The sequence below is a fragment of the Phyllosticta capitalensis genome, assembly GCF_038381095.1.
Source record: "Phyllosticta capitalensis strain CBS 128856 chromosome Unknown BKA78scaffold_5, whole genome shotgun sequence".
Taxonomy (NCBI): Eukaryota; Fungi; Ascomycota; class Dothideomycetes; order Botryosphaeriales; family Phyllostictaceae; genus Phyllosticta; species Phyllosticta capitalensis.
The window spans coordinates 2,524,006-2,551,211 of record NW_027117443.1 but is presented as its reverse complement, the minus strand read 5'-3'; the positions used below and the strand labels follow the sequence as shown (position 1 = coordinate 2,551,211).

Below are 27,206 nucleotides of genomic sequence, written 5' to 3'. Positions count from 1 at the left end.
CACCAGGACTATATCTGCCGCCAGGCTGGTATTGAGGTTTGCCTTCGCTTTGTGGGCATAAATACATTTGCGCGAACCGCAGTCGCCTTCTTGCATGGCGGCTTGAGACAATGAATCTTGAACTTGGCGGCTTCTTCTCCTCGTTCGATTCGCTTGCAATTGGCATCGAGGCGATTGCTGTAGGTGGTGAACGTATTGTGATGAAGAGCACCGCAACATATGTGAAAGCGACCTTCGGGCAGTAGGTCGGTGAAAGGGGTGCTGGGCACGTTTCTGGTAGTGATGGCGATCTTGACAGCGGGCAATGTCATGTTGAAGTTCGTAGTAATGTCTCATCACGCATTGGGCCATTTAATGTCTGAGAAGGAACAAAATATTGAATTATGCTTGCACAGTTGTCCTACATCCCTCAACTACCACTCGTACCTGATCTCGTCTCTAAATTGAGCTCTTTTCGGCCTTCTCCTGAACTCTCTTTGAACGGCGGAGACCAGGAGGCGTCAGATCTTCTTGTCTAATAAGTTTGTCAGCACCAGTTGTGGTTATTTCAAGGAGCATTCGTACGCATTTACGACTGATTCCGTCTGCAGCTGGCGCGGTTGCGCGTGACGACGAGTGATGCGGGCGTCGTCGCGGACGGGACGACGAGCGATGCGGGTGTTATTGTGAGTGGGACGAACGGTGCCGTTGTTGTTGCGAGAGGGACGAGCAGTGCCATTGTTGTGAGAGATACGAGCGGTGCTGTTGTCGTTTCGAGAGGGACGAGCGGTGCCATTGTCGTGAGAGGGACGAGCGGTGCCATGGTTGTGAGAGATACGAGCGGTGCCGTTGTCGTCGCGAGAGGGGCGAGCGGTGCCATGGTTGTGAGAGGGACGAGCGGTGCCATGGTTGTGAGAGGGACGAGCGGTGCCGTTTTCTTCTTGAGCAGGACCAGGAGTAGCGTGTGCTTCGGAACGGCTTCTTGCCAGGAACAGCATCTCAAGGTCGTCATACTCCTGGTCAGTCCTTGCCGTGGCCATCCGCTCCAACAGGCGCTGGCGCCAATCCATGTCTAGAATTGTCCACATGTCAGCACGATGCACAATTGAGAGTGGAGACTGAGAGTAAAGAGAGGTCGTAACTCACTCGACATGGGAGAATGTCGTCAACGCGAGCGCGGCTCGAAGATGGATGGGAACAAGGACAGTTCGACGACACGTGGATTGCGGAAGATGGGAGAGAAGAGTGAGATGGCAGAGAAGAGTGAGATGGCAGAGAAGAGTGAGATGGGAGAGAAGACTGAGATGGGAACTTGAGAGGATCTGGCCTTTTCGTGAGCAAGCTGTGAGGGTAGCTGCGAACTTGGGTCTTCGCGCGGCAACGGCAGGTGCGGTGCGGAGCTTCGCGAACCGACGGCCTTGTGGGAAACACTTACGATTGGGTTGATAAGGACCTGAGCAGGTGCGCCCGTGTCCAGCCCGCAAGGACTGGCTCCTGAGGCATTGTCAAAGGGCCATCCATCGGCAGGCCCCAATAGAGAGAAAAGACCTGGGCCGGTGGACATTACCCCAGCGGCTGGGACCAGTCCAAGCCCAGCTCTCGTATCTGCGATCACGAAAGCAAGGTCAGAAAACATTCAGAAACGGCGTATATCCTGCGAGGGCAGGTCGTGGTGAAGATGGCGCGACGTACCTCAGAAAGTGGGTGGAGCGGGTGAGGAAAAGTGTTTGTGTGTGAAGATTTCTATAGAGCCCCTCTTTCGGGCAAAGGCAATTTGCCTGTAGGCTGGTGGACATCACCCCACCAGCAGGCCTTGTCATGGTGGGCCATCAAATGTCAAGCCCACCACCAGCCGACTAGCGACTGGGACCCGTCCAGACTCGACTCCCATATCTGCACTCATGAGCGAAAGGTCAGCGAGGATTCGAATCGATTGCGCCGTCGCGCTGAAGGGTTGTGGTGGAGCGACGTACCTCAGAGAGCCGGGCAGGGTGGGTGGTGAAAAGAGTCCGTTGGAGGCGCCGCGAGAAAATCGTTTTCGCTCGCCCATCGCTGGGTAGATTCGGGCATGGGGCCTGCCACGAGTGGCCGGAGAGCTGCTCGATACTTAGGCACCGATGCTTCATAGCAAAGGTCAGGCGGCAAGCAGGACACTGGGCAAAAACGACCAGGAGTAGTGAAAGGAGCAACCAAGGAGACACGGAAATTTTCTATTTCAAAAAATGCATGCATCTCGGGAGCATTCAAACGCCTCATGCACTCGAGCTGGACTTCACCAAGTCTTCATCGTAGAGTACTCCTGTCAACTCGTCACAAGAGGCCGAAATCTGGAAGCCCAGCAAGTCTGCAGAGTCTGGAACGTAGTTGGGAACAATAGGAAGACTTCAATTACGTGTGAGTTGATAAAAGGCGACATTCATTATCTTTGGCAGCAAGAATCACAGCAAAACCACTCTGGATACTCCAGCAAAACCCCTATTTTCTTCCCGAAAGGACTCCATTCCCTCTCCGAAACTATCACCGATGCGGTCTCATTGTCTACGCCGCGCACTTTGCGCCTTCTCCAGCAGGCGGGCTGAACGGCGTAAGGGCTGGTTGGTGGTTGTCTGGGTTCTGTGTAGCTTGTCAGTACCAGTCGAAGGCACGCAGGGAGAAAACGTACGCATTTGTGACATCACGGTTGGGCGGAAGACGAGGAGTGTCGCGGCCAGGCTCCGTGGACTGCGCAGTGCGGCCGACTTCAACGGACTGAACGACGCGGTTGGGCGGAATAAGAGGAGTGTCGCGGCCAAGCTCCATGGACTGCGCAGTGCGGCCGAGTTCAACAGACTCAACGACGCGCTCGGATTGTCCACCAGAAGCCTCAGGGGTGTCGTCGTCATCTGACTTCGCGGAAGACCTCGTCTGAAGCAGGAGGGCCTCGGGCAGCTCGCGTGCCGGAGAGGATCCCGTGAGGTTGTTGATTTGACGGGAGGGCGGGGTTGAGACGCGACGCTTGCTGCATGTTTGATCAGCCAGGCTGCAAATATTTCGGATCTCTTGGAGAGCAAATACTTACATTTGGGGAGTGGCAAGACGCGGCTCGTTCTGGGCAGGAGCCGGCATTCCCGTTCCCTCTCCGGCCTTGTCTCTCTTCTTGTCCATGAGGGCGAGGGCCATGCGAGCGAAACTCTCGCGCTCGACCTTGGAAGAGGATCTTTCCGTTTCGCGAGCGAGTCGCTCGACGAGATCGGCCGTGCTTGGACTGGACATGGTCTACATCACACAGGGTTAGTTCGGTGTTCAATATGAGGTTCGGGGTGACAGACGGGTGACGCGGGTCTCAGACGATCACTTGGAGAGATGGGACGGAGACGCTTCGGTTGGACGACGATGAAAGCTGATGAGAGACGGCTGACCACTGCAACACTTTGAGGGTGAAGCAGATGGAGAGAGAGTAGACGTGGGAGAAGGGCGGGTTGGTTATGCTATCGGAGGCAGAGTCAGTCACGCTCCAGAGTTCCAAAACGAGGCAGTGGCGATTCTTCGCAGGCTAGTCAAAGTAGCTTCGAATGCACCGGGGCAGGCGACTTACCATTGGGCAGGCCTAAAGGCGATCCTGTGTCTGGTCCTTGCGGACCAGTTCCGACAGGCATTGTCAATGGTGGGCCATCCAGCGGCAGGCCCATGTCAGTAGACTTCCAGCAGGCGTTGTCGAGTGGTCGGCGGGCTGGCAGGCTTCCGGGCAACAATTGTTGAACACGTCGGTGGAGAGTTGCAGAAGTTCGATGGGCAGGCCTAAAGCCTATCCTGTGAGTGACGCAATGTCACGTATGGCAGGCGTTGTCGAGTGGTGAGACGGCTGGTAGGCTTGTGTATCTTGCCATGGAGGGTCGTGATGGGGCACGGAGTGGCGTACCTCAGAGATGTGGGATTCCGGGAAACAATTGTTGGAGGCGGGCTGGGAGGCTTCGGGCAACAATTGTTGCGAGTAGGGCGGGTGGTGAAAAGAGTTCGTGAAGCCGCCCGCGAGAAGAGCCTTTCACTGTGCCAGCGCTGAAGCAAGCTGCCACAACTTGCCGGCCAGGTGCTTGGTCGGGCTTTTCCCAGACATTAACCTCCTGCCCACCGCCCAAGTCACCTACCTCCCGAGAAAGTGGCAAAGTTGGCCACAAAAGAGAGCGCAAGTGCTTGATCACTCCTTGTGGCTATCGATCCATGAGCTATAATCCCTCCGCCTCGAGACCGCCGAATGCTTGAATGCTCCTTGTGCACACAGACCACCATTTGAAACTTGGACAATTTGATACCTACTCCCTCTGTTGTCCACAGCTTTGCAATTCGGAATGATTCCATAAAGTAAGCCACAGAGTTAGAAACAAAAAGAAGCCAGCGATTTCGTTTCAAATTTCGAGCAGTGGAATGTTGCGCACTGGCAGTCAGACGACCGCGGAGCCTCCAGAAGATAGATGCCGGCATTGTGGCGACGTTTCGTGTGCCGGAAACGAGTGCAAGTGGTTTTATTGGTCTTCAGGGTAGTAGACGAAACAGTCGTGAACTAGCCGTGGAACATCTATTTGCGAATATCACGGAGCTTTGGAGTCTCTCTTTGCGTGGAAGTACATTCATCAAATTCTTTTTGTGGTTTTCGATGTCATGAAAAGCAATCCCCTGTTCAATCGACCTGCCCTTGTCTGTCAACGATCCAGCTTAGAATTCAAGTGCCTCCGATATCAGTTCCACTGTCCCTCATCATACATGTAGTCGTCGTCACGAGATCCCACGGCCTCCGTGTGGATATCCTCCTCCTCGGGACTTGTCCAATGCAAGGTACGCGCGTTGTCGACGCCGAAGGGGTCAACTTCGTCCGCAACAGGTGGGGGAACAGCGCTGTCGTCGAAGTTCGCGTCGGCAGTAGATGACTCGGGCTCGGGCTCGTTGCCAGCCTCCTCTGCAACAGCTTCCTCGGAAGGGACAGCGCCGTCGACATCATCGGTTGGGGGGGGGGGTGGGGGGGGGTCTTCCCACTCAAACTCGAGCGCCTCTGGGTAAGTTGGCAGAGCCGACACCGCGTTCTCGTCGAAGTGAACCCTCGGTTGGTTGCCGGACCTCTCAATGTTGGAGACAACCTTGTAAAGCCAAGACTGCCTCCAATTGTCGCAATCGGCGAGGTTGGAGCAATTGACGACGACGATGAGACTAAATCGAGCTCGCGATAAAGCCACGTTCAGCCTGTTGGCCTCGCCCAGAAATCCGAGTCCGTCCTTACGAACTGTGTCGACAATCACGTAAGGGAATTCGCGACCCTGCACGGCGTCGAAGGTCTCGAGGCGCAACTTGGCAGTTTCCATGCTCTCCTCTGCGATTTCAGTCCTGGTGATCGTGAACTGGTAAAGCTGCCCCAGGTATGGAACGAGAACGCAGATGTCCGAAGCATCAATGCCGTGCTTTGCAAGGCTGCTGACCGCATGCATGACGACGGTCAGGTTGACATGGTTCCGGTGGGATCCGGGCGCATCAGTGACTGAGAATCCTGGCGACACGTCAAAGAGGGCGACCGAGCGTGGGTCTTTGACGCCGAATTCGTCTCGCAAGCACGCTTCGAATCTCGACGTGTGCGGCGCAAAGACGAGGTCTTGCTTCGCCGGGGAGGTCAACACGTCGTCATGGAAGACACGACTGTAAGGTAGACGCGCACCATCTTGTCACCGGAGAAAATTTGCTCAAAGTTGAGCGCAACAGTAGGGGGGCTATGATTGCGAGACCGACGGGGGCTGAATGACAATGTCAGATCCAAACGAACGAGAAGCAAACTAGTAGAGTACTTACGGGGCTGGCGACGGCTCGTTTCCCGACGCCGACTCTCTGGTCTTCTCAGCTCCGGAGTCATTGTTACTTTCCCGGGCTGGCGAATTCTGGGCCGACGCAGCCGGCGATGATGGTGACTTGTCGCCGCGAGCTCTTTTTGCGGCAGGCTGTCCTACGTCCGTGGCCGCGTGCTTGCGGGTAGGCGGGGCATCACCGCTGGTAGGCGAAAGGCGTCTGATTGACAGTGGTCAGATTCAAATAGACAGAAAGCAAAGAGGGAGTGCTTACGACTGTGACTGCTGGTCCTGTTGCTCTGTGGTCTGGTGGATAACCGTCGCTGAGCGCTGACGAGAAGGTGGGGTTTCATCATCGGAGGTGAGGTCGATGACATCGGGAGTGCCATCAAGCTTTCTCTCCGGGGCCTCTTCCTTCTTCTCGCTCTTGATAGCAGGTTTCTTGTCATCTACAACGGCGTAGATACTTGCAATTGCGTTTCGCAGGTGCTTCTTTTCGATCTCGCTGCGAGCTTCTGCGAGAGCTTTGGAGAAAACGGCGAGATTCTTGAGTTTCTCTTCGTTCATCTTCGAGGTGCGTGCAGTGCGGGTGCGAAGCGCTTGTGAGACAAGATGGGGATGAGCTCAGGGCGGGAAAGAAAGCTTTGAGGGGTCGAAAAAGGACAGGAATTGGGGTGCGGCGGAGAGAACTGTGAGTTGTGAGTATACTAGAGCGGCCAAAACTTCTGGAGCCGATTGGCGAGCCAATGGCGGCGTGGGGCGTCGGAGGCATTGGCGGGCCGAGGGGTAACGACCTACCTGAGGTGTGGACTTTGAATGTTTGATTTTGAAAAACTTTACTTTCACCATGTGAGGCGACCCGGGCTTGGACAGTGTCCTCTGGGTATTGTCATGGCGGGCCATCAAGCGTCAAGCCCGCCACCAGCCGGTCAGCGGCTGGGACCCGACCATACTCGACTTCCATATCTGCGCTCAAGCATCTGGTTAGTAAAGGTTCAAAGAGGGCGTGCATCCGGCCAGCGAGCGGTGTGGTGGAGCATAGGGCGGCGTACCTCAGAGAGTCGGGCAGGGCGGGTGGTGAAAAGAGTTCGTGGATGCGCCCGCACGAAAAGCTTTTCACTACTCCAGCGCTCCAGCGACAGCTTTGTCATCATTTGCTATCAATATGCTCTTTTTGGTGTGGAAGCTGCCACATCTTGCCGGCTGAGCCCAGGAATTCACCTCCTGCCCACCGCTCAACCCGACGGACATCCGAAGCGTAAAATCAAGCCCCGTCAGCCCTGGAAGGCCAAATGGCAGGAGTCATTGATCGGTACGAGCTTTCTAGCTGTGAAAGCCTGACTGACACAGTTACAGACCTTTTGAAATGCCTCTTTGAGATCCTTTCGCTCATGAGACGACAACGCCAAAGTTGGCCAGCAAAGGAGTTTCAACTCCAAAGCAGCGAAACTGCTTGAACACTCCTTATGGCCATCATTTTGCGAGCTCAAATTCAACAGTCTCGAGGTCGCGAAACGTTTGATTGCTCCTTGTGCATATAGACCATTGTTCGTAGATTTGGATATCCCATGTCCGCCACACGACTTCGGCTGGTAAATCCCAAAGACAAGGATTTTCAGTCACGAAGAGCATGTAAGGGGTCTCTGCGGCTTTGTAGCATCTGAAAAGAAATTCCAAAAAACAGCCTCAATGTTGAATAAAGGTAGGCATTTGGTTTTGTGGCGACCTTCGAGCGAGGAAAATGCTGTACATTGGCCAACAAAAGTATTTTGCATCTTTCGGACAGCAAAATTCGCTTGATACCATTCAAAATGTATTTAAAGCTTCTACTCTTCTGGTGGTCCATCTTTCTTCAACTCAAGCCCAATACGACAACAATTGTTGCCCGGAAGCCGACAAACCCCCTCGCCCTCCTTCTTTTACAAATCGCTCCGGATTCGCCAGCGATCACTTGACAACGCCTGCCGGAGCTGGTACTCGTAGACCAGACACAGGATCGCCTTTAGGCCTGCCCAAATCAAACTCCTACAACCTCCCACCAACCTTCCAGCCACATCCTCCCTCCGCCGACGTCTTCCCGTCAACAATTGTTGCCCGAAAGCCAACCAACTCCCTCCTCCGTCGATTTACCGTCAACGTCCTTCTTCCATCGACGTCTTCTCGCCATCCACTCTCCACCAACCTTTCACCCACATCCTCCTCCGCCGACGTTTGTCAACAATTGTTGCCCGGAAGCCTGCCAGCTCGCCCCAACAATTGTTGCCCGGAAGCTGACGAACTCCCTCCCAACAACGTCCCTCTTCCACCGACGTCTTCTAACCATTAACTCTCCACCAACCTTCCGGCCACATCCTTCCTCTGCCGACGTCTTCAACAATTGTTGCCCGGAAGCCTGACAAAATCCTCCATCAACGTCCTCTCGCCACCCACTCTCCACCAACCTCCCAGCCACATCAGCATGCCCAGACAAGTCGTCTTCCCCTCATGGCTGCATTACCAGACTATTCATCAAGATGCAGTCATCAAAGAGATGGAGATTGAAAGCGCGCGCCAGGGTGAACAAGTCGCTATGATGCGCCTCGTTCCCGTCCCTAACACTGAAGAGCGCCAATACTTTGGCATCCTGAACCACGACCAGCAAGCGTACCGCCTTTCCCAAGGTGACATCATCAGGATGTGCGTCAACTCTGTTGGTGGCTCCGATCATGACGACACTGCCGCTTGGCATGCTGTTGTCGTTCCCCACATCGCATTTGCCCCTTTCAATTCTACCTGCATCATCATCAACCGCGGCTTCTCTGAGGAGATTGCCGCTTTTGTCAATTTACAGGTGCCGCACGCCCCTCTCGAGTTGATTCAGTCCATGGAGGCGTCCGCACAAGCTCTTCTTGATGCTTCGCCCGTTCCTGCATCTTATACGGCCCAATTCTCTGACCAGACCTACCGCCGGTACCTCAATGGTCTTCGCGAGCTCAACGACAACCCAGCCCTCGTATGGGCTCGAGCTCTGTTGATTGGCCAAGACATCACGATCTTGCCCACGTTTGACCTGTACAGCGACATCTCGGATGACGCTACGTTTGCGCCCTTGATCCAGGCCATAAGTGCTGCCTTGAATCAGGAACAAAACGACGTCGTCACCATGGCTCGCAACCTCCCAGGTGGCGTTGGAATCGTTCAAGGACCTCCAGGCACTGGAAAAACGTTCGCCGCTATCCACTTGCTGCAGCCATTGATCTTCTCGACGGAGCGCCGCAATTCCCCGGTTGCCTTGGTCGTTTCAACCACTAATGATTCCGTCGATGACATCTGCGAGAAGCTGGAGGCGCTTTGTGCAGAAAACGCACAGAAGCTGGCCATTAAACGCAAGCCGATCATCGTCCGCATTCACTCCCGAGACACCGAGAAGCGCGTCGTCAGGCGGAATGTTGACATCAACAAGCCCAGCGAGCATCGCCCGTACCTGGACAGACCTGTCGGTGATGGAATGCCAGATGTCCCAGCTGTGCAAAGCCTCGTGCAGATATACAAAGACGCCCACACCAACCCCACCCGAGGCATCAATGATAAGCGTCTCAAGTTGTACAAGAACAGCTTGGGAGTCCTCATGCTCAACATGGCTGGTCTGGTGGAGTCCGACACGGTCGCAAACAACCCGCACAAATACTCCGAATTCATAGAGTATTACGAGAAGTACGCAAACGGCAGTCTCCAGCACGATGAGGAGGGAATGAAAAACTTTACGCTGGCCCAAGACGCACTGCGAGCCGACGCCATCAAGATGGCAGACGTTGTGGTTACGACAATTTCCAACACCGGAGACCCCGACGTTTTCACCCATGCCAGGCCTCGCGTGATCATTGTCGACGAAGCAGGCAGAGCTTCGGACCCCGATATCTGGAACATTATGACCCGCTGGCAAGAGAAGACCGTCCTTTTGCTGTTCGGTGACTCCCAGCAGCTACGGCCCACGGCACACCGGGACAATCCCTTCCACGCGCAACTTTCTTCCTCAGTCATGACCCGCCTGCAGGCTCTCGGCTTTCCGCACACGCAGCTGAAAGAGCAGGGTCGATCCGCCAAGTCGATCCTTCGCATTTACAACCGAGTCTTCTACGGTGGCGAAATGACCTCCCGTCCTGGTCTGGATTTGTCGTTCAAATCTCATACAGCGAAGTTTGAGATGTTCCTCCGTAAAGAATATGGCGTCACCAAGCCTCGAACCGCCGCCCTCTTCGACGTTGGCGAAGGCTTCTCAAGCCCTGACCCATCAGGTTCCTCACACAATGTTACGAGCATGGCGGTCGTGTTGCAGGCAGTTCGCAATATGCTTAAGCATGGTATCGACCCAGCAGACATTGCCGTGCTCGTTCCGTACGTTGCCCAACAGCGTCAGCTCGGAGCAGCTTGCGCGACTGAAGCAGAGGAAGACTCCAGGATGAACGAATTTCGGATCGAGACATTCGATAGTGTCCAAGGCCGCGAGTTTCCGTACGTCATCGTGGACATTGTCAGGACGGATGGTCTGGGCTTCATGAAAGAAGGCAACCGTCTCAACGTTGCAATTTTGCGCGCCCGGTATGGTCTAGTCATCGTCGCCTCTTGCGGTAGTCTGAACGATAGCGACCCCTCATACGCGAAGTCATGGCTGGGTAAGATTACATCGAGCTTGAAGTCACAGCATGCCCAGGCCATGGTCTATTTCGACGCGACCCGCATTGGACCCGTCCCCGATACGGATATCCTTCACGAGTTCGATTGGGAAGACCCTCCAAGCACATCTCTACGTGGAGGCGCCATCGTCGAAGAGTCTGCTGCCGTAGAGGAGTCTGCTGCCACCAAGGAATCCGCCCCCGCCAAGGAGTCTGCCGCCGTCAAGGAATCTACCGGCCTTGATGGTTGGAACAGAGATTGGAGCGCATCATGGTGATTCAGGGATGCAGGAGGCAGAGGCAATTGTACAACAAGTCTGCGAGCATGGAGTGATTGACTAGGGATTTTGGTTTTGCTTTGCTTTTGCACTTAGATAGCAAACACCAAAAAAATATCAAAGAATGTATTTTTAAAAAAACAAACCGTGCTCCGATCCTGCTATGGAAACGTATTGTGAGGCTGATATTGGTTGATTCTTAGTAGGGTGGAGCGCCCCGTTGGTGTCCATGTGGGCCCTGGGGCTGACTAGTCTAAGGTGATACCCAACGGTGGGTAGCAAAAGATATGGCGACTCCAGAGCAGTCCGAGGTGCTTGAATGCTCCCTATGGCCATCCTTGAATAAGCTGAAATATCCAAGTCATTAGGGAGTAAGGTATCTGATCACTCCCTGCATACACGTATCTTGATCCCCCGGCAAGCCGGAGCAAGGTGTGTTCCCAACACTCCTTCCTTTTCGTTTCCGCACAGAGGTTTCCACCACTGGATCAGTCCAAATCCACTTTCAATCGGCTCTTCGATTCGACGCACTCTCTACCGTCCTACACCATCTGGCCGCGTCTCTTCTCACCTATCTGAGTCCTGCCGACAACGTCGCTCAGCCTCCTCAATCGCTCTCCAGGCGTTGCCGTCGTTAGAAGACCTGCCTGAGTTTTACTCGACGCACTCTCTACCGTCCTACACCATCACGTTGCTGTCATCAGACGACCTGAGCTTCACTCGACGCACTCTCTACCGTCCTACACCATCTGGCCGCGTCTCTTCTCACTTCTTTGACACCTGCCAACGACATCGCCCAGCCTTCTCAATCGCTCTCCAGACTTTACCGTCGTCAGAAGACCCGATTCTCACTCAGAATGGATACTCCGCTCGCAACTCCAGCCAAGCAAATCCTCGGGTCAGTCCTTGATGTCATGATTAGAGAGATTCCGGCTAATAGAAAGTAGAAAACCCCTCCCTGGTACTCCAGTGCGCAAGAGGCCAGCTGCTTCCCTCGAGGCCACTGCCGCGAACGTCCCTCAATCGAGACACGTCACTTTGGCCGGCCCATCTGGAATCTTGGGCACCATAGTCGAGAACACCACCATGTCGTCGTCGCCGAAGAAGTGTAAGGTTTCTCAGAAACAGTGGAACGACCTCCGCGCCATCTTCTTCTTCGTGTACCACGACATTCGTGGGGACAGGGTCACCGCTCTCCTCAGGAAACAAGGATTCGAGAGGTACGATGCAGAGGCAACGCTCGTAGCCCTCAACACGTCGAAGCTGGTCACTAAGTGGCAGGGCCGAGTCAGGAAATACGTCGTAGGTCAGGTCCAAGCACTCTACGAAAGGTCCAAGACCACGGACAGGTGTATGATCGACATGACAGTGACTGAGCGCCTCCACATCTTCAAGGCCCATTGGGATACAAAGAAGCTTGAAATTTGTAAGGGCATGTGGCAGCCGGTCAAGTCCATCGTCTGTTTCGATTCGATGATTGCCGTCCCTCCGAGTGCAGATGCTCGCACAAAGGTTCTCATGCACAAATGGCGGAACTGCATGATGCGAAACTGGATGCACATGGCGGAGAATTACTTCGTTTACACGATCATGGCCGAGGAAAAGCCTGAAGAGGCATTCAAGTTTATCAAGCCTGATGAACATGAGTACACCTTATTCAGGAAGCTACCGTTGGAGGAGGGGTGCAAGCCACCGAAGTTGAAGTATGTGCCTTTGACGGCGGAGTGTGTTGAGCGAACAAGGGCGGCGTTGGCGGCCGATGCCGCTGGGCCAGAGGAGGAGGAGGAGGACAAGGAGCTCGACGACATGGAAGGAGAAGAAAACGAAGGAGACGAGGAGGAGGAGGAAGAGGAGGAGGAGGAGGAGGAAGATAAGCTCGAGGGAGACGAGCTTGGTGGTGGGTTGGACTGGCCAGACGAAGACAGCGACGGCAATTGAAGAGCTCTTTGACAAAGTCCCTGTAACCCGGCGGGGTGGCCGCCACAGGGCACTTCACATTCATAGCACTCTTCAACCTTCAAGAAAGTCCCTGCAACTCGGTGCGGTGGCCACCACAGGGCAAGACGCTCTTTTCTCTTCGGATTGGCTTAAAGTGGTGTGGTTTCGCTGAGATTTTCGCTAAAGTCCGTAGTCAATCCCCGAGCACTAGGTAGAAGAAATTTTGAAGCTTTGGTATCCGTTTCGATTGATTTGCGCGGTTAAATTACCATCATCGGACAAGAGCATGCCGAGGCCACGGTTTGATTGGACGGGGCGAACCGACGAGGTCGTCGAATTCGTTTGAAACGGGCAGCCGAACCTGCCCAAGACGAAGCCAAGGGGCAAGTTCAGGTGCGACAAGGAGCATTTGTGGACAAGCCAGTCGCTTGCTCCATCGAGACAGACTAAGATGGCGACAATCAGTTCGTCGGTTGACTAAAGGAGTTTGATGGATTTGACGATGCTGAATGCTCCTGGAGCATACGAGAGTTGACATGCGCCTTGAACTCTGCGATGTTCCGACGCCGCATTCCCCTGCAGGAGACTGCACAAGGAGCATTCGAGAACCTCAAGGCTGAAGACTTGGCTGGAAGCACCTCTCACTGCTCGGTTAGTCAACTCGCCAGTCAGCTTTCACACCCAAAGAACTGGCTCTTCGTCTAGGCTTACGTCTATAGACGTAACGCTCCCCAGTGAGCCACTCTCCTAGACGTTTGAAATTGTATTTTCATGCTTGCCTGTTTTGGTCAAGTGCCAGCCAGAAGTTCAAAGTCAAGAAAAGTGCGAGCACAAGGAGTCCTCAGCATCAGCGCGTGCAGTATCAAGCGAAGATTGTGTTGTGTCCCTGCGTTCTTGGTCCATGTGCGCTGACTCTCCGGGTATTTGGCCTTAAGGAGCTTCAGGGCATCCGTGTTGCCGAGTCTCTCCTTGATGGATTGATGGGGACGAAAGAACACTTTTCGACGTGTCTCTGCTAGTGTTCTGCGACATCCTGGTTGTCCCTGACGTTTTCTGGCTTGCACTTTCCGCGATTTCCTGGTAGGTTCGCGGTCGCGATCCGGATAAATGAGTCAACATGTTTGTTGAGGTGTAGTAGCCCTTTCCCGACACCCAGACTTCTTCAATCGCCTGGCTTTACTTAGTGACCATCACCCGGACTCCCATCAACTCAGTCCCGATCTTTCCCAGCATACACTCCTCCCTCTGCCCTCGGAACGAGAAAATTCTGTCTGACTATCGCTCCGAGAAGCATTGGTTTTCGACGGAGCAGACTCCTTCACTCAACATGCCCGACTCTCCACTTTCCACCGACCGCTCCAACACAGCTGACGACAACGGCATCATGAACGAGACCTCCGCCGCTCAATCAGCGGGTGAGCCTAGTTACTGGGTTTTCCACGCTCGCACATACTGAAATGGCTTAGATTGCTCGAATCCGGTCGCTATTCTGACGCGACGATTGAGTGCCACGGCGAAACATTCCATGTCCACAAGTCCGTCGTCTGCACGCAGAGTGAGTACCTCACGCGTGCCTTCGATGAAAACAACGGTTCCAAGGTAAGTCCTCTTCAATGTATTTCGCAGTTGAATGCTCCTTATGCACTTGCAAACGTCTTTCAGAGAGCAAGAATATACTAGGACTATTTACTAATGCCTAGCAGGAGGGACACACCTGCTCAATCAACCTCGAGTCGTCCTTCGAACTCTCAACTGTCCGCGCTATGATTGAGGGCTATACTACGGGGACCGCAAGGGTACTGAAGAGGATGTCTGAAGGGGTCGCAAATTGTGTCGTGGGGACGCGTTTCAAGGTTGGATCGGGGATAAGGCGGACTAAGATTGGCTCCAGCAGAATGCTTTTGACGTGTCTCTGTTAGTTTTCTGCGACAGGCATGTCAGCCTTGCCACCAGGCTGCTCTTCAGGACAACATGAGGACCTTCTGGGGTAGCTTCTGGAGTATCGGGAGCATTCGTAGTCTCCTGGCGGGCTGCGAGACGAGCAAGCGACTTCGCTTTCGGCTTGGTAGTTCTAGAAGGTTTGGGACAGCACATCATTCACTTTCAAAGGTCATCAGGCACATGCAGAGGAGCGTTTGTTTGTAAAAACACATTCTTTTTACCTCATCGAAAGTAGAAGTCAGGCCGACTATCTGGATTGATGCTCCGGTCGCCCGCATTGCCAAGGCTTCATATGACGTTGTCGAACCCGCTGGCTTCGGGGACCACGATACCGGGCAGTTGCGTGACGAAGTCGAAATCGGGCAGTCTCTTGACGAAGTCATCATCCGCTCAGATGATGCATCCCTTGACCTCCGCCTTCAACGCAAGCTCCATCTTCCGCGGGTGGCTAGCACGGTAACGTTTGTGCTCTTGAAGAAGATCGGGCCTCATGATCACGAGGAGGCCGAATCGCGCGCTAGACATGGCCACATTGATCCGATTGCCCGCCGCAAGAAAGCCAAAGCCGTCGGTGCGGACAGTGTTCACGATGCGAAAGCCGTATTCTTGACTCTGTAATGAGTCGAAAGTCTTGATTCGGACATCCATGATGCTCTTATTGCCACGCTGGCTCGCTTGAAGCCGGAAGGACGACGGGATTGCTGTCGGATTGAGCGGTAGTCTTGGGCTCCTCGGGCTGCTGCGATTCGTCTCGAGGCTCGACGGGAAAGTGGACGGGCTCGCTTTCGGACCTGTTGGTATCCCTACGCGCCTCGCACTGCTCAAGCTAACTCTCAGTCTTAGGTTTGAGACCTAACAAAAGCTTTTGCGTGGTACCTGCGGTTTGGCTGGGAAGCTGAAGGGAGAGGAAGCAGCGGAGTCCAAGCCGCTGGTTGGAGTCCAGGTTCGGGATCGCCCTGGAAGCCATTGAAGGCGGCGATGACTTGGGAGGACTAGCAGTAAGATGTTAGAGGTCTCATCAGGCCACAACAAGACGAGCAACGTGACTTACGGAAGGGTTGGTAGAGAACCTGAATCTCCGGTGATCTGGAAGATGTGGTGGAGAGGAAAGAGTTTGGTTGTGGGCGCGGGTGGGCGAGAGGGTGGGTAGATGCAGAAGCTGCATCTTTGTTCTGTCCAAGTCGGACCCAAGAGGGCCGCCGACGGCCGTCCACGCCCCTCACATCACGTTCCAATCCAGGTGCGAGGGCTACATCTCTACCGACCTGCTTGAAATTCAACGGGACAAGCGCAAGCTCATGGCTCCGACGTTTTCCGAAAAGTCGAACTAGGCTAGGAGCATGGTCGGCAGGGCGCACGCATGGCGGATTTGGAGCCCCAGTGGCAACTCCATGGCGATACCGGGTGCTCGAATGCTCCCCGTAGCCATCGTCTCACGCGCTCAAATGGCTAAGTCTCGAGGTAGTAAGGTGTTTGATCACTCCCTGTACACATGTATCTTGACCTGCCCGCAAAATGATTAAGTCCAAGAGAATAGCTACAGGGAGCATTCGAACACCCGCACCGCCTTGTAATCACCGTTCCTCTTGCACCCCGCTGTGGAGCAGCTTTTGAGGAGGACTGGAAGGCACTGTTGGTCCTGTCGAGTTGGTCCTGAATCTCGTTTATGATGCAACAGGAAAAACGTCACTGGAAAACGCACAAGATTGCCAGAAGCCGCGGGCTCGTCCAACACTGTGACGGCCGCAGAGTGTGAAGATGCGGTGGCATCTTTGTCGGCTGGCTATGTCCGCTTTTGGTTGCTCGTTAGCTGCCACGAGGTCGCATCGTCACCACGGGATTGCGGTCTCGCATGCGTCTGTCAGCACTTTCTCGTGGTTCTGTACTCCTCGAGCAACGCAGTCTTCACCGAAGTTGGAGTTGCTTTTGACGTTTTCCCTCCCTGCGTGGAAACCTAGCTCTCATAGGACGGTACAGTTGGCAGATACGAGGGACGAATCGGGACTTCGGTGTGCCGGCGATGCGTTTCAAGATCGGGTGGAGAAAGAGTCGTCTACAGATAGGCTCCAGCAGAACTCTTTTTGGTCGAGCAGCGGCAGAACGCGTCACGCAAGGGAGAAGGCATATCGCCGTCGAGTTCACCAGAACACGTGTCGACGTGTCTCTGCTATTCCTCTGCAGCATTCAGGTAGCTTTGCTACGGAGCTGCACTTCAAGACAAAATGCAGACCTTCTGGGGCAGTTGCTAAAGTAGAGGGAGCATCCGTGGTCACCCGGTGGACAGCGCGGGCGAGACGATCAAGCGACATCGCCTCCAGCCTGGACTTGCGAGAAGTATTCGGGGCATTCGACGCTTCATCTAATTCTTGTCCGCGGCGTCGACGACGAGCTGCTTGGAGGAGGCATAGGAAGAAGAGATCGCGCGTCTCGAGCGTCGTGGGAGTTGGCAAGGGAGCCGCGGCGGGTGCGCGGCGGGGGTGCCGTGGGGGCGGCGGCCAACAGGATGATCCAGGAGTGAAAGATAGAGAAACTCGAAGAAGGGAACGCAAGACAGAAGATACGGGCGAGTACAAAAGCGAACGGCAAGCCGAAGACTGCAGACGAAAGCAGTAATTGGCGATCCTCTGGAAGAATCAAAAGCCGCGGTGTGCGGCCTGTCGACGGGGAGCCTGCGTCAGATGCGCTTGCCAGGGCGCATGTCGACGCCCCAGGCGGCCGCGTTTTGGCAGGACGCGAAGACAGGTGCGTGTCAGCCAGTGCAAGAGAACCTGGGCCCAAATTGACGCTGGGTTGGAGTAAGAAGCCAGGGAAGAAAGAGCGGCTGTCGCATCGCGCATCGCGGGGAGCAGCCGCGCGCGAACGCCGGCGCCTTTGAGACGTGGCCGGAAGCGCAGCGATACCGGCAGATGAAGGACATCGCAAAACGTGCCGCTGATTCTGATGACTATGAAGGATTCCGAGCAAGATGCAGAAGCAACGATTGTGCCGACGATGCGATGAAGATGAAGAGCATTCGTGTCATCGTGGTGCGATGCTCTGTCAACTTGTCAGAGGGCGATGCGCTCGTGCATTTCAGAGGAAAGGACGCTGGAAAGCTCAAGCGACGGAGAAATGGCCGGCCAAGAAAGGATCATGTCATAGATATTGACAGGCGGTCGAACTTTGAGTAGGTAGTTGGGTATGTTGGTGTTTGGTTTGCGTTGCTGGCCGCTGCGCCGGGCGTGTTGAGCTCTTGCGCTAGCACAAGCGAGGCGCTATCCGAATCGGGAACATCAAGAAGACGACGAGTTACCAGCATCAATGGAAAACTCACGCACGCACGAGAAATTGAGAAGAACTTCTGGAACTTCTCACATTAAGGCTAGCGAACGATAGACTACGTAAAAATTACAAAAATACAGGGCAACCAAGCCAGTTGAAACAACATCTTCGCCGTCATTCAACCCTCAACTTGCCATGGTACTCCACCAAGAAACAACAGAAACAAAACATTATCAACATGACTCCAATTTTCATCCCGCACCCCTTTTTCCATCATCAAGAGACATGAGAACGTAACAAAGGAAAAGATCCGCCAAAAAGCATTCGCTTATGACAAAAGACGGTGGCCCGTCGGGACGTCAACAAGTACGTAGGTGCTTGTCGTCGCGTGACCGAATAATCCGCCCCCAATCGTCGTGGTGATGGTCGTCGTCCGAGACACTGCGCCTGACGTCGTGGTGTGCGTCGGCAAATGCGTCGGGACGTCGACAATGACGTACGTGCTGGGCGAGCCTCCGATGCCCAAGAGACCACCGACTGTGGTCGTGGCGAGACGAGTGTACCCTGTGAGGCCGCCCGTGGTGTAGGACGTCGAGTATGCATCGGCTGAGGGCGTACAAGTCTGGATGTTGTTGTTGACGCACTGAAGAACCTCGGATCCCGTGTTACTGGAAAGCACATCTGGAATGAAGCAGTACGCGGCAGAGCCAAGACCGTAGGCACCCAAAGCCGTTTGACACAGAGCAGCCGAGGCGTGATCGATGAGGCCACCAAAGCCAAACGTCGTGAAGTTGGTGCACACGCTAGGGATGACCGAAACGCAGTTGTCGCACATGGGCACGTGGCTGGTCAAGCAGGAGTCGAAGTCACTGCCCGTAAAGACGCTCAGAATGGACGAGGTGAAGCAAACGGCGGCATCATACACTCCGAAGACGCCCAGCGCCGTTTGACATGCTGTTGTGTCGATCGTGTGGAATAATGAGTCGAATAGCCCTGCGTCGCCGTGACCCAATGAGCCGCACTGATCGGGAAGGGATGTCACACAGGCAGTCGCTGTCGCTGTACCACACGCCGTCGTCGTGGTAGTAGTCAGGATCGACGTTGGCGTCTCGGCTTCGGAGCACATGGGAAGACTGTCATCCAAACAATTCATGAGATCGATGCCAGAGAATTGGCTCAAGGTGTTTTCCACAAAGCAAGCTCCACCAGCTCCGCGGCCGTAAAGACCCAGAGCAACTTGACAGGTTGCTGCAATTGTATCGTCCAACGTCTCCACCGACAAGCCTGTCAGATTGGTACAGGCGGCGGGAATGTTGAGGAAACATGAAGGGCACATTGGGATATGACCGAACAGGCAGGAATAGAAATCTTGGCCGGTAAAGAGGTTGAGAATGTCGGAAATAAAACATGTGGCTCCGTTGACGGTTCCGAGAGTTCCCAGAGAAGCCTGGCAAGCAACCAAGTCGATACTGTCGCCAATGTCGGCGAAAATGTTGGTTGTATCCGTCCTGGGCTGGCAAGCTGCGGGCAGCTGGTCGAAATAAAGACAGGTCGGTGCGGCGGCAACGTTTGTAGGCAGACAGGCGCTCGGCGTCTCGATAATCACAGTCTCAATGTTTGCCCCTCCTGATTCTGGCGTCAGGGTGGTAGTCAGGGTAGTTGACTGGCTGTAGGGGTAGGTTAATGTCACCGTGGCCGTCGGCCCCGTTGCGCTGCGCGTTGGGGGCGTTGTAGGTGTTTCTATCAGTAAGGTGACTACGGTCGCGCCAGGAGCAGTCGGGTAGCTTGAAGTGGCCGTGACAGAGCCGCTGTATCCACTGGTGAGATAAACTGTCGACGTCGTTGGTGTCGCTGTCGGCGTGGCGATTACGACAGTCACCAAGGTCTCGTCCGAAATGGGGGCAATTGTGGTTGTCAGCGTGTTGTATCCGCTCCAGGGGCGAGTGACGGTCGTAGTATACGTCGTAGGCGTCGCCGTCGGGCTATTTATGACTATGGTGACTTCGTGGTCGCCAGTTGGGTTTGGTTGAATCGTTTGCGTCGATGTCGTGTATCCCGACCAGGGACTGGTGAAGTAGACTGTGTTTGTGGCAAACGTGGGCGTGCCAACCACTATAGTGACCACTTGAGAGCCCGTGGGGTTCGGCGTCAATGTCGTGGTGGTCGGCGTGCTTCCTCCATAGGGGATGGTCCGCGTCGTCGTGATGAAAAGCGTAGGTGTCTCTATCAGGACCGTCTCAATCCTGTCGCCTGTTGATCCTGGGCCTATGGTTCGAGATGAAATCACGGATCCTTCCCAACCGACTGTCTGCGTGGTCGTGGTCGTCGCCGAAGGAATTTCCACCAAAATTGTTACAATTTGGTCCTCTGTTGAAGCTGTCGGGTACAAAGTTGTGGTAGCGACAGTTGCCACGGAATTGTGAGTAGTTACCCGGGTTGTAGCCGTCGCCTGAGGTGTCTGGATCAAAACTGTGACTTCCTGAGCCCCGTTGCTCGAAGGAATCAGCGTGGTAGTTGTTGGAGTGGTACCAAAATAGCCGGAAGTCGTGGTGACCGTCGGAAGATCCGTGAAGTAGCCTAGATCTGGTGTTTGGACCAGGACAGTAATAACTTGGTTGCCATTCGGGTCGGGACTCAGTGTTTGGGTCGTCGTTATGTATCCTTCGTAACCAGAAGTTTGCGTCGTAGTGGGCACCGGCGCCGTGTACGTTGGCGTTTGGACCAAAACGGTGACTACGCCTGCGCCGCCTAAAGCTGCAACAAGGGTTAGGGTTCGAGTTTGACTTCCAGTATAAGCGATGACCTGGGTGGTGGTGGTGGTTGCTCCAAAGTTGGCTGCCGTGGGCGACAAATAGACGACAGTGAGAACCTGGTCGCCCTCTGGATCCGGAAGATATGTGCTGTAAGATCCTCGGTATGCTACGACTCCTGAGGTAATTGTCGTAGTGGACGGGAACGAGGGGGTCGCTGCTATGACGGAAATGACGGTGTCGCCGCTGCTGGCGCTCAACGTGGTGTAAGAATTTGTAAGTCCTGCATAACCCGAGTAGATTGTCGTCGTCGGCGTGGGAATTTGTACAAGCACAGTGCTTGGATCGTCGCTGTTTGAAGGGGTCAAACTTAGAGTGGTAGTGACAGAGCCGTCCCAGATTGAAGTCCGCGTGACAACGGACGGGATTTCGATCAAGACGGTCGACGGATCTCCGCTGTTTGAAGGCGACAGAGTGATGGTCGTTGGAATTGATCCGTCCCAGAATGTCGTCCGTGTGACAATAGAAGGCGAATCAATGACGACAGTGACCACGCCATCGGAGCCGGGCGGATACGTGTATGCCGAGGTCGAGGCGCCTGAGTAGGCCGAGTAAAGTGTCGTAGTTGCCAGAGGGACTTCGTAAACGACGGAAACCACGCCATCAGGTCCAGGCGCGAGAGTTGAAAGGGCGGGGGTAGCGCCTGGCGTGCCAGAAACGAAAGAGGTGACCGTGGTTAAGGGGACATCATAAATGACGGTGACTAAGCCATCAGGACCGGCTGGCAGAGTGCTTCGAGACGGGGTGGAGCCGGAAATGTATGAAGTCAACGTGGTTGTCGAAAAAGGGACTTCATGGACGACAGAGACCACGCCGTCAGGGCCAGGAGGATAGGTGAGTGTCGAAGGAACTGCGCCAGAATAGGCCGACGTGAGAGTCGTCGTTCTGAAAGGTGTCTCATAAATAATTGTGACCAAGCCGTCAGGACCAGGAGGATAGGTGGTGAGGAAAGTTGGAACGGCGCCTGAATAAGCTGAGGTGATGGTGATTGTGGATTCGGGGCTGTCTTCAATTACGGTGACCACACCATCAGGTCCAGCTGGCAGCGTAGTAGCAGAAGGAGTTGCGCCGGTGTAGAAAGATGTCAACGTTGTCGTGCGGAAAGGGGTCTCGTAAATGACGGTTACCACGCCGTCTGGGCCAGGAGGATATGTCGTAAGCAAAGTGGGAGTAGCACCAGAGTAAGCCGACGTGCGCGTAACTGTAGACTCCGGGCTGTCTTCAATCACCGTCACCACGCCGTCAGGGCCGGCGGGAAGGGTAGTAGCCGAAGATGTGGCACCGGTATAGAAGGAAGTCAGTGTTGTGGTTCGGAAAGGAGTCTCGTAAATCACAGTAACCACGCCGTCAGCGCCAGGCGCGTAGGTCGTGAGGAATGTGGGAACTGCGCCAGAGTATGCTGAGGTAAGGGTGACTGTCGACTCAGTGTTGTCCTCGATGACAGTTACTACGCCATCAGGGCCGGGAGGCAGCGTCGTAGCAGATGGAGTGGCGCCAGTATAGAAAGAGGTCAGGGTAGTCGTTCTAAAAGGAACCTCTTCCACAACGGTGACCACACCGTTGGATCCGGGCGGATAGGTGATTGCTGTTGAGACAGCCCCAGAGTATGCAGAAGTCAGAGTTGTCGTCGACTCTGGGCTGTCTTCAATGACTGTCACTACGCCATCAGGTCCGGCGGGCAGCGTTGTGGCAGATGGGGACGCGCCAGTGTAAAAGGTGGACAGAGTGGTGGTCCTAAAAGGATTTTCTTCGACAACGGTGACCACGCCATCAGGTCCAGGAGCCAAAGTCGAGAACGCCGTAGTGGCCCCGGAATAGAATGATGTCAGAGTAGTTGTCGCGTAAGGCGTTTCGTAGACGACAGTTTCAATTCCGTCGGTACCTGGTGCATAGGTTGCAGCCGAGGTGTACGTGCCAGTCCAACCGGAGTAAAGGGTTGTTGTGCTTGCAGGCAACCCAGAGAAGGGCGTTTCCACAATTACGGTGTAGTCGTCGCCGTCGTTTGCAGGGTCAAGCGTGTATGTCGATGTTGTGGATCCGGTCCATCCTGAAGTGATTGTGGTGGTATCCGGCTCCTCTTCACTTGGCGTGTAAATGTAGACAACCACCACGCCCGAGTTGTCCGGAGGAGCAGTCGACGTCGAGTAGTCGTAGCCATCGGTCTCGATGTACGAAGTGATGGTCAGGTAGCGGCGCGTTTGTGTCTGTACCACGACGGTGACCCCGCCATCAGATCCTCGCGCTAGAGTCGTCGTGGTCGTACCAAAGCCGCCAAAGGCAGTCGAGCGGGTAGTGGTGTATCCAGTAGGCTCGGGCGACTCGATGACAAATGTCTGAATCCGATCGGTTCCAAGAGGTAGCGAGTTAGTGGCCAAAGTGCTGCCCGTCCACCCAGAAGTAAGGTAAACAGTTGACAAAGGCGTTGGGGTTTCAATGACGTAGGTTTGTATTCTCTCTGATCCGAGCGGTAGCGAGTTGGTGGAAATGACATCGCCTGTGTAGCCTGAGGTCAAGTAGACGGTGGACAAAGGCGTTGGAGTCTCAATGACGTAGGTTTGGATTCTGTCCGATCCGAGGGGAAGGGAGTTGGTGGAAACAACATCACCTGCGTAGCCCGATGTCAAGTAAACAGTGGACAAAGGCGTGGGCTCCTCCACGACGTAGGTTTGAATTCGGTCCGGTCCAAGGGGCAGCGAATTGGTGGTCAAGATGCTACCTGAATAAGTTGAAGTCAAGTAAACAGTCGACAAAGCCGTGGGCTCCTCCACGACGTAGGTCTGAATCTGGTCTGGGCCCAATGGAAGCGAGTTTGTAGTCAGAACGCTGCCTGTGTACGAGGAGGTGAGGTAAACAGTTGACAAAGGCGTAGGCTCCTCTACAACATAGGTCTGGATCCGATCAGGTCCAAGCGGAAGAGAGTTTGTGGTCAATGCTGTGCCCGTCCACGCGGAAGTAAGGTAGACAGTCGATACAGCCGTGGGTTCCTCCACAACGTAAGTCTGAATGCGATCCGGTCCGAGAGGAAGCGAATTGGTAGTCAAAATGGTGCCAGAATAGGTCGAAGTCAAGAAGACGGTCGAAATTGGCGTGGGTTCCTCGACAACATAGGTCTGGATGCGGTCTGGACCAAGTGGGAGCGAGTTTGTCGTCAAAACACTGCCCGTATATCCAGAAGTCAAGTAGACTGTAGAAATAGGCGTGGGTTCTTCAACAACATAAGTCTGAATTCGATCAGGTCCGAGCGGGAGCGAGTTGGTAGTCAAAAGGCTGCCCGTGTATCCCGAAGTCAGGTAGACGGTGGAAATCGGCGTGGGCGTCTCAATTACGAATGTTTGAACTCCATCAGAACCAAGTGGAAGCGAAGTAGTGGTGAGCGTGTCACCCGTGTACCCAGAGGTGAGGTAGACTGTAGACACGGCCTGCGGCGTGGGGGACTCGACGACGAAGGTTTGAACACCGTCAGAGCCAAGAGGGAGCGATGTGGTGTACAACGTGCTTCCAGAATAACCGGATGTGAGGTAGACCGTGGACACAGGCGTGGGCGTCTCGATGAGATATGTCTGGATTCCATCAGGGCCGAGTGGAAGGCTGGAAGTCGTCGGCACGCTGCCTGAATATCCAGATGTCAAGTAAACTGTCGAAATAGGGCTGACAGGTGGAGACGAGGTCGGCGACTCGACGACAAAAGTTTGCACGCCATCTGTTCCAAGAGGCAGGCTCGTCGTGTAAACAGTGCTTCCTGGGTAGAAAGAAGTAAGGTAGACTGTCGAAATCGCCGAAATCGATGAACTGGGCACGGAAGTCGGTGTCAAAATCAGATATGTCTGCGTGCCGTCTGCTCCGAGAGGGAGGCTCGAGGTCGTGGGCAAGCTTCCTGTATATCCAGAAGTCACATACTCCGTGGCAATGGCCGAAATTGATGCACTGGGCGTTGAAGTAGGCGTCAAAATGAGGTATGTTTGCGTGCCGTCGTTTCCAAGTGGAAGGCTTGAGGTAGTGGGCAAGCTTCCTGCGTATCCGGAGGTGACATATTCAGTAGCAATCGCCGAACCTGACGTCGGGGTCAAAATCAGGTACGTTTGCGTCCCATCGGACCCTAGGGGCAAGCTGGAGGTGGTTGGCAGGCTTCCTGTATATCCAGAAGTTACGTATTCCGTAGCTATCGCCGAAATTGACGTGGGAGTAAGAATGAGGTAAGTCTGCGTGCCATCTATTCCAAGAGGAAGACTCGAGGTAGTGGGCGAGCTTCCTGTGTACCCGGAGGTTACAAACTCCGTGGCAATGGCCGAGATTGACGTAGGAGTAAGGATAAGGTAAGTCTGCGTGCCATCTGCTCCAAGAGGAAGACTCGAGGTGGTTGGCAGGCTTCCTGTATATCCGGAGGTCACGTACTCGGTAGCAATAGCCGAAATGGACGCACTTGATGTCGGGATTGACGTGGGTGTCAGAATCAGATAGGTTTGCGTACCATCTGAGCCTACAGGAAGGCGGGTAGTGGTCACCACGCTTCCCGCATACGGGGAGGTCACAAATTCGGTGGCAATGGCGGAAGCTGATTCGCTCGAAGAAGGGAGCGACGTCGGCGTCAAAATGAGATAAGTTTGCGTTCCGTCTGCGCCCAATGGTAGGCTGCTCGTAGTCGGCGCGCTTCCCGCCCACGCTGTGGTCACGTATTCTGTCGCAATCGCCGAAATTGATGGAATCGAGGTAGGCGTCAAAATAAGATAAGTTTGCGTGCCGTCGGAGCCCAGAGGCAGGCGCGTCGTAGTCACAATGCTTCCTGCGTACGGCGAGGTCACAAACTCGGTGGCAATGGCCGAAACTGACTCGCTTGACGATGGAATCGACGTAGGCGTCAAGATGAGATAAGTCTGCACATTGTCGGATCCGAGAGGCAGGCTGCTCGTGGTTGGCGCACTTCCTGCCCAGGCCGAGGTCACAAAAACAGTGGAAATTGGCGATTCCGAAGAGTTCGCGGCTGGCAACGACGTGGGGGTCAGGATCAGGTAGGTCTGCACGTCATCAGAGCCAAGAGGAAGGCTGCTGGTGGAAATGACGCTTCCAGAGTATGGGGAGGTCAAATAGACAGTTGAGGCCGCAGTGACAGCAGGAGAGGAAGAGGCAAAAGGTGTTTCTATCCAAATCGTGTCTGGCTCGTCAGTATCGGTCGCAAGTTGCGTTGTTGTTGTCGGCAAGCTTCCTGTCCATCCTCGGGTGTACGTGACGGGCGAAGGGAAAGGAGTTTGGATGTAAACAACGTCAGGTTCATCCGTGTCAGTTGCCAATTGCGTAGTAGTTGTCAACAAGCTTCCTGTCCACCCTCGTGTGTACGTGACGGGCGAGGGGAATGGTGTTTCGATCCAGACGGTGTCCGGTTCGTCCGTGTCGGTTGCAAATTGCGTCGACGTGGTGGGCAAACTTCCCGAGTATCCAATCGTGTACGTCTCGGGCGATGGGAACGGTGTTTCGATCCAGATTGTATCGGGCTCATCCGTATCAGTTGCAAACTGCGTCGAAGTCGTCGGCAAGCTGCCCGAGTAGCCGATCGTGTACGTGACGGTTGCCTGGAAGGACGTTGCGAAAGGAGTTTGGTAGAGAATTGTGTCTGCTTCATCGCTGGCCGTCGCGAAAATTGTCGTCAAAGATGGGGTAGACCCAGGATATCCAGTCGTCAAGTAAACGGTGCCCCGAGAAGCAGCAGACGATGCAAAAGGCGATTCATACAAAACTGTGTCGGGATCTTCACTCGCCGTCGCATATATGGTCGTCAAAGAGGGTGTGCTTCCAGTATAGCCAATGGTCCGCGTGATTGTGCTCCTAGAAGCCGATGCTGAGGCCGAGTACGGGATTTGGATAAGTAGAGTGTCGACATCATCGGGCGAAGTGGCATAAATTGTCGTTGAAGTCGGCGTTGCGCCTGTCCAGAAAGTCGTAATTGTGGTCGTCTCCTCGTCAGGAATTTCGGAGCTGGAGGCTGCAGCACTTGAAGGAACCTCATAAATGACCGAGACCACACCATCAGGCCCAGCTGGAAGCGTCGAAAGAGACGGCGTTGAGCCCGAAATGTAAGAAGTCATGGTGGTTGTCAAAAATGGAACCTCGTAGATCACTGAGACCAAGCCATCGGGTCCAGCGGGGAGGGTTGTAGCATATGGGGTCGATCCAGCATAGAAAGAAGTCAGGGTCGTCGTCAGGAACGCACCACTGGAGGCCGAGCTCGCCGGGACTTCGTAAATGACCGAAACCACGCCATCGGGCCCAGCTGGAAGCGTGGAGAGCGAAGGAGTCGAGCCCGCATAGTAAGACGTCAATGTGGTTGTCAAGTATGGAACATCTACCAGTATGGTGTCTGGATCATCGGGAGAGGTGGCGTAAATGGTCGTGGATGACGGCGTTGCCCCTGTCCAGAAAGACGTAATTGTAATGGTCTCGTCGGCAGCTTCTGAGGTGGTGGAAGCTGCCGTTGAAGGGACTTCATAGATGACCGAAATCACGCCGTCAGGCCCAGCTGGAAGAGTTGAGAGGGACGGAGTCGAGCCTGAATAG

The 27,206-nt window shown here is 54.5% G+C and overlaps 9 protein-coding genes across 9 annotated transcripts; 5 read left to right on the top strand and 4 right to left on the bottom strand.

The window, feature by feature from the left end:
- Window positions 1-438: 438 nt before the first annotated feature.
- On the bottom strand, window positions 439-3,231 carry BKA78DRAFT_353193 (uncharacterized protein; the record flags this gene model as incomplete). Its single annotated transcript, XM_066891506.1, has 5 exons — window positions 439-514; window positions 565-1,051; window positions 2,531-2,592; window positions 2,642-2,977; window positions 3,038-3,231. 5 exons carry the CDS (start codon window positions 3,229-3,231, stop codon window positions 439-441), a joined length of 1,155 nt encoding a protein of 384 aa, XP_066744816.1.
- A 1,395-nt stretch (window positions 3,232-4,626) lies between these two features.
- On the bottom strand, window positions 4,627-6,347 carry BKA78DRAFT_344012 (AAA domain-containing protein; the record flags this gene model as incomplete). Its single annotated transcript, XM_066890439.1, has 4 exons — window positions 4,627-5,597; window positions 5,657-5,732; window positions 5,788-6,000; window positions 6,055-6,347. The coding sequence occupies 4 exons, from the start codon at window positions 6,345-6,347 to the stop codon at window positions 4,692-4,694; spliced, it is 1,488 nt and encodes a 495-aa protein (XP_066744815.1). The 3' UTR covers window positions 4,627-4,691.
- A 1,174-nt stretch (window positions 6,348-7,521) lies between these two features.
- BKA78DRAFT_295979 (uncharacterized protein) lies at window positions 7,522-8,106 on the top strand (the record flags this gene model as incomplete). Its single annotated transcript, XM_066886550.1, has 1 exon — window positions 7,522-8,106. The coding sequence occupies one exon, from the start codon at window positions 7,522-7,524 to the stop codon at window positions 8,104-8,106; it is 585 nt and encodes a 194-aa protein (XP_066744814.1).
- A 132-nt stretch (window positions 8,107-8,238) lies between these two features.
- BKA78DRAFT_295978 (P-loop containing nucleoside triphosphate hydrolase protein) lies at window positions 8,239-10,710 on the top strand (the record flags this gene model as incomplete). Its single annotated transcript, XM_066886549.1, has 1 exon — window positions 8,239-10,710. The coding sequence occupies one exon, from the start codon at window positions 8,239-8,241 to the stop codon at window positions 10,708-10,710; it is 2,472 nt and encodes an 823-aa protein (XP_066744813.1).
- Window positions 10,711-11,567: 857 nt separating this feature from the next.
- BKA78DRAFT_353190 (uncharacterized protein) lies at window positions 11,568-12,648 on the top strand (the record flags this gene model as incomplete). The annotated part of the gene is made up of 2 exons (XM_066891505.1): window positions 11,568-11,608; window positions 11,658-12,648. The coding sequence occupies 2 exons, from the start codon at window positions 11,568-11,570 to the stop codon at window positions 12,646-12,648; spliced, it is 1,032 nt and encodes a 343-aa protein (XP_066744812.1).
- Window positions 12,649-13,975: 1,327 nt separating this feature from the next.
- BKA78DRAFT_353189 (uncharacterized protein) lies at window positions 13,976-15,207 on the top strand (the record flags this gene model as incomplete). The annotated part of the gene is made up of 2 exons (XM_066891504.1): window positions 13,976-14,063; window positions 14,825-15,207. 2 exons carry the CDS (start codon window positions 13,976-13,978, stop codon window positions 15,205-15,207), a joined length of 471 nt encoding a protein of 156 aa, XP_066744811.1.
- Window positions 15,208-15,244: 37 nt separating this feature from the next.
- BKA78DRAFT_380106 (uncharacterized protein) lies at window positions 15,245-16,071 on the bottom strand (the record flags this gene model as incomplete). The annotated part of the gene is made up of 3 exons (XM_066892961.1): window positions 15,641-16,071; window positions 15,466-15,581; window positions 15,245-15,392 (listed from the first exon to the last, which is right to left on the bottom strand). The coding sequence occupies exons 1-3, from the start codon at window positions 15,752-15,754 to the stop codon at window positions 15,245-15,247; spliced, it is 378 nt and encodes a 125-aa protein (XP_066744810.1). The 5' UTR covers window positions 15,755-16,071.
- On the top strand, window positions 16,051-17,348 carry BKA78DRAFT_142426 (uncharacterized protein). Its single transcript, XM_066882798.1, has one exon. The coding sequence runs from the start codon at window positions 16,348-16,350 to the stop codon at window positions 17,200-17,202; it is 855 nt and encodes a 284-aa protein (XP_066744809.1). The 5' UTR covers window positions 16,051-16,347; the 3' UTR covers window positions 17,203-17,348.
- Window positions 17,349-17,929: 581 nt separating this feature from the next.
- On the bottom strand, window positions 17,930-19,411 carry BKA78DRAFT_315418 (uncharacterized protein). Its single transcript, XM_066888544.1, has one exon. It carries the CDS (start codon window positions 19,184-19,186, stop codon window positions 18,179-18,181), a length of 1,008 nt encoding a protein of 335 aa, XP_066744808.1. The 5' UTR covers window positions 19,187-19,411; the 3' UTR covers window positions 17,930-18,178.
- Window positions 19,412-27,206: the final 7,795 nt, after the last annotated feature.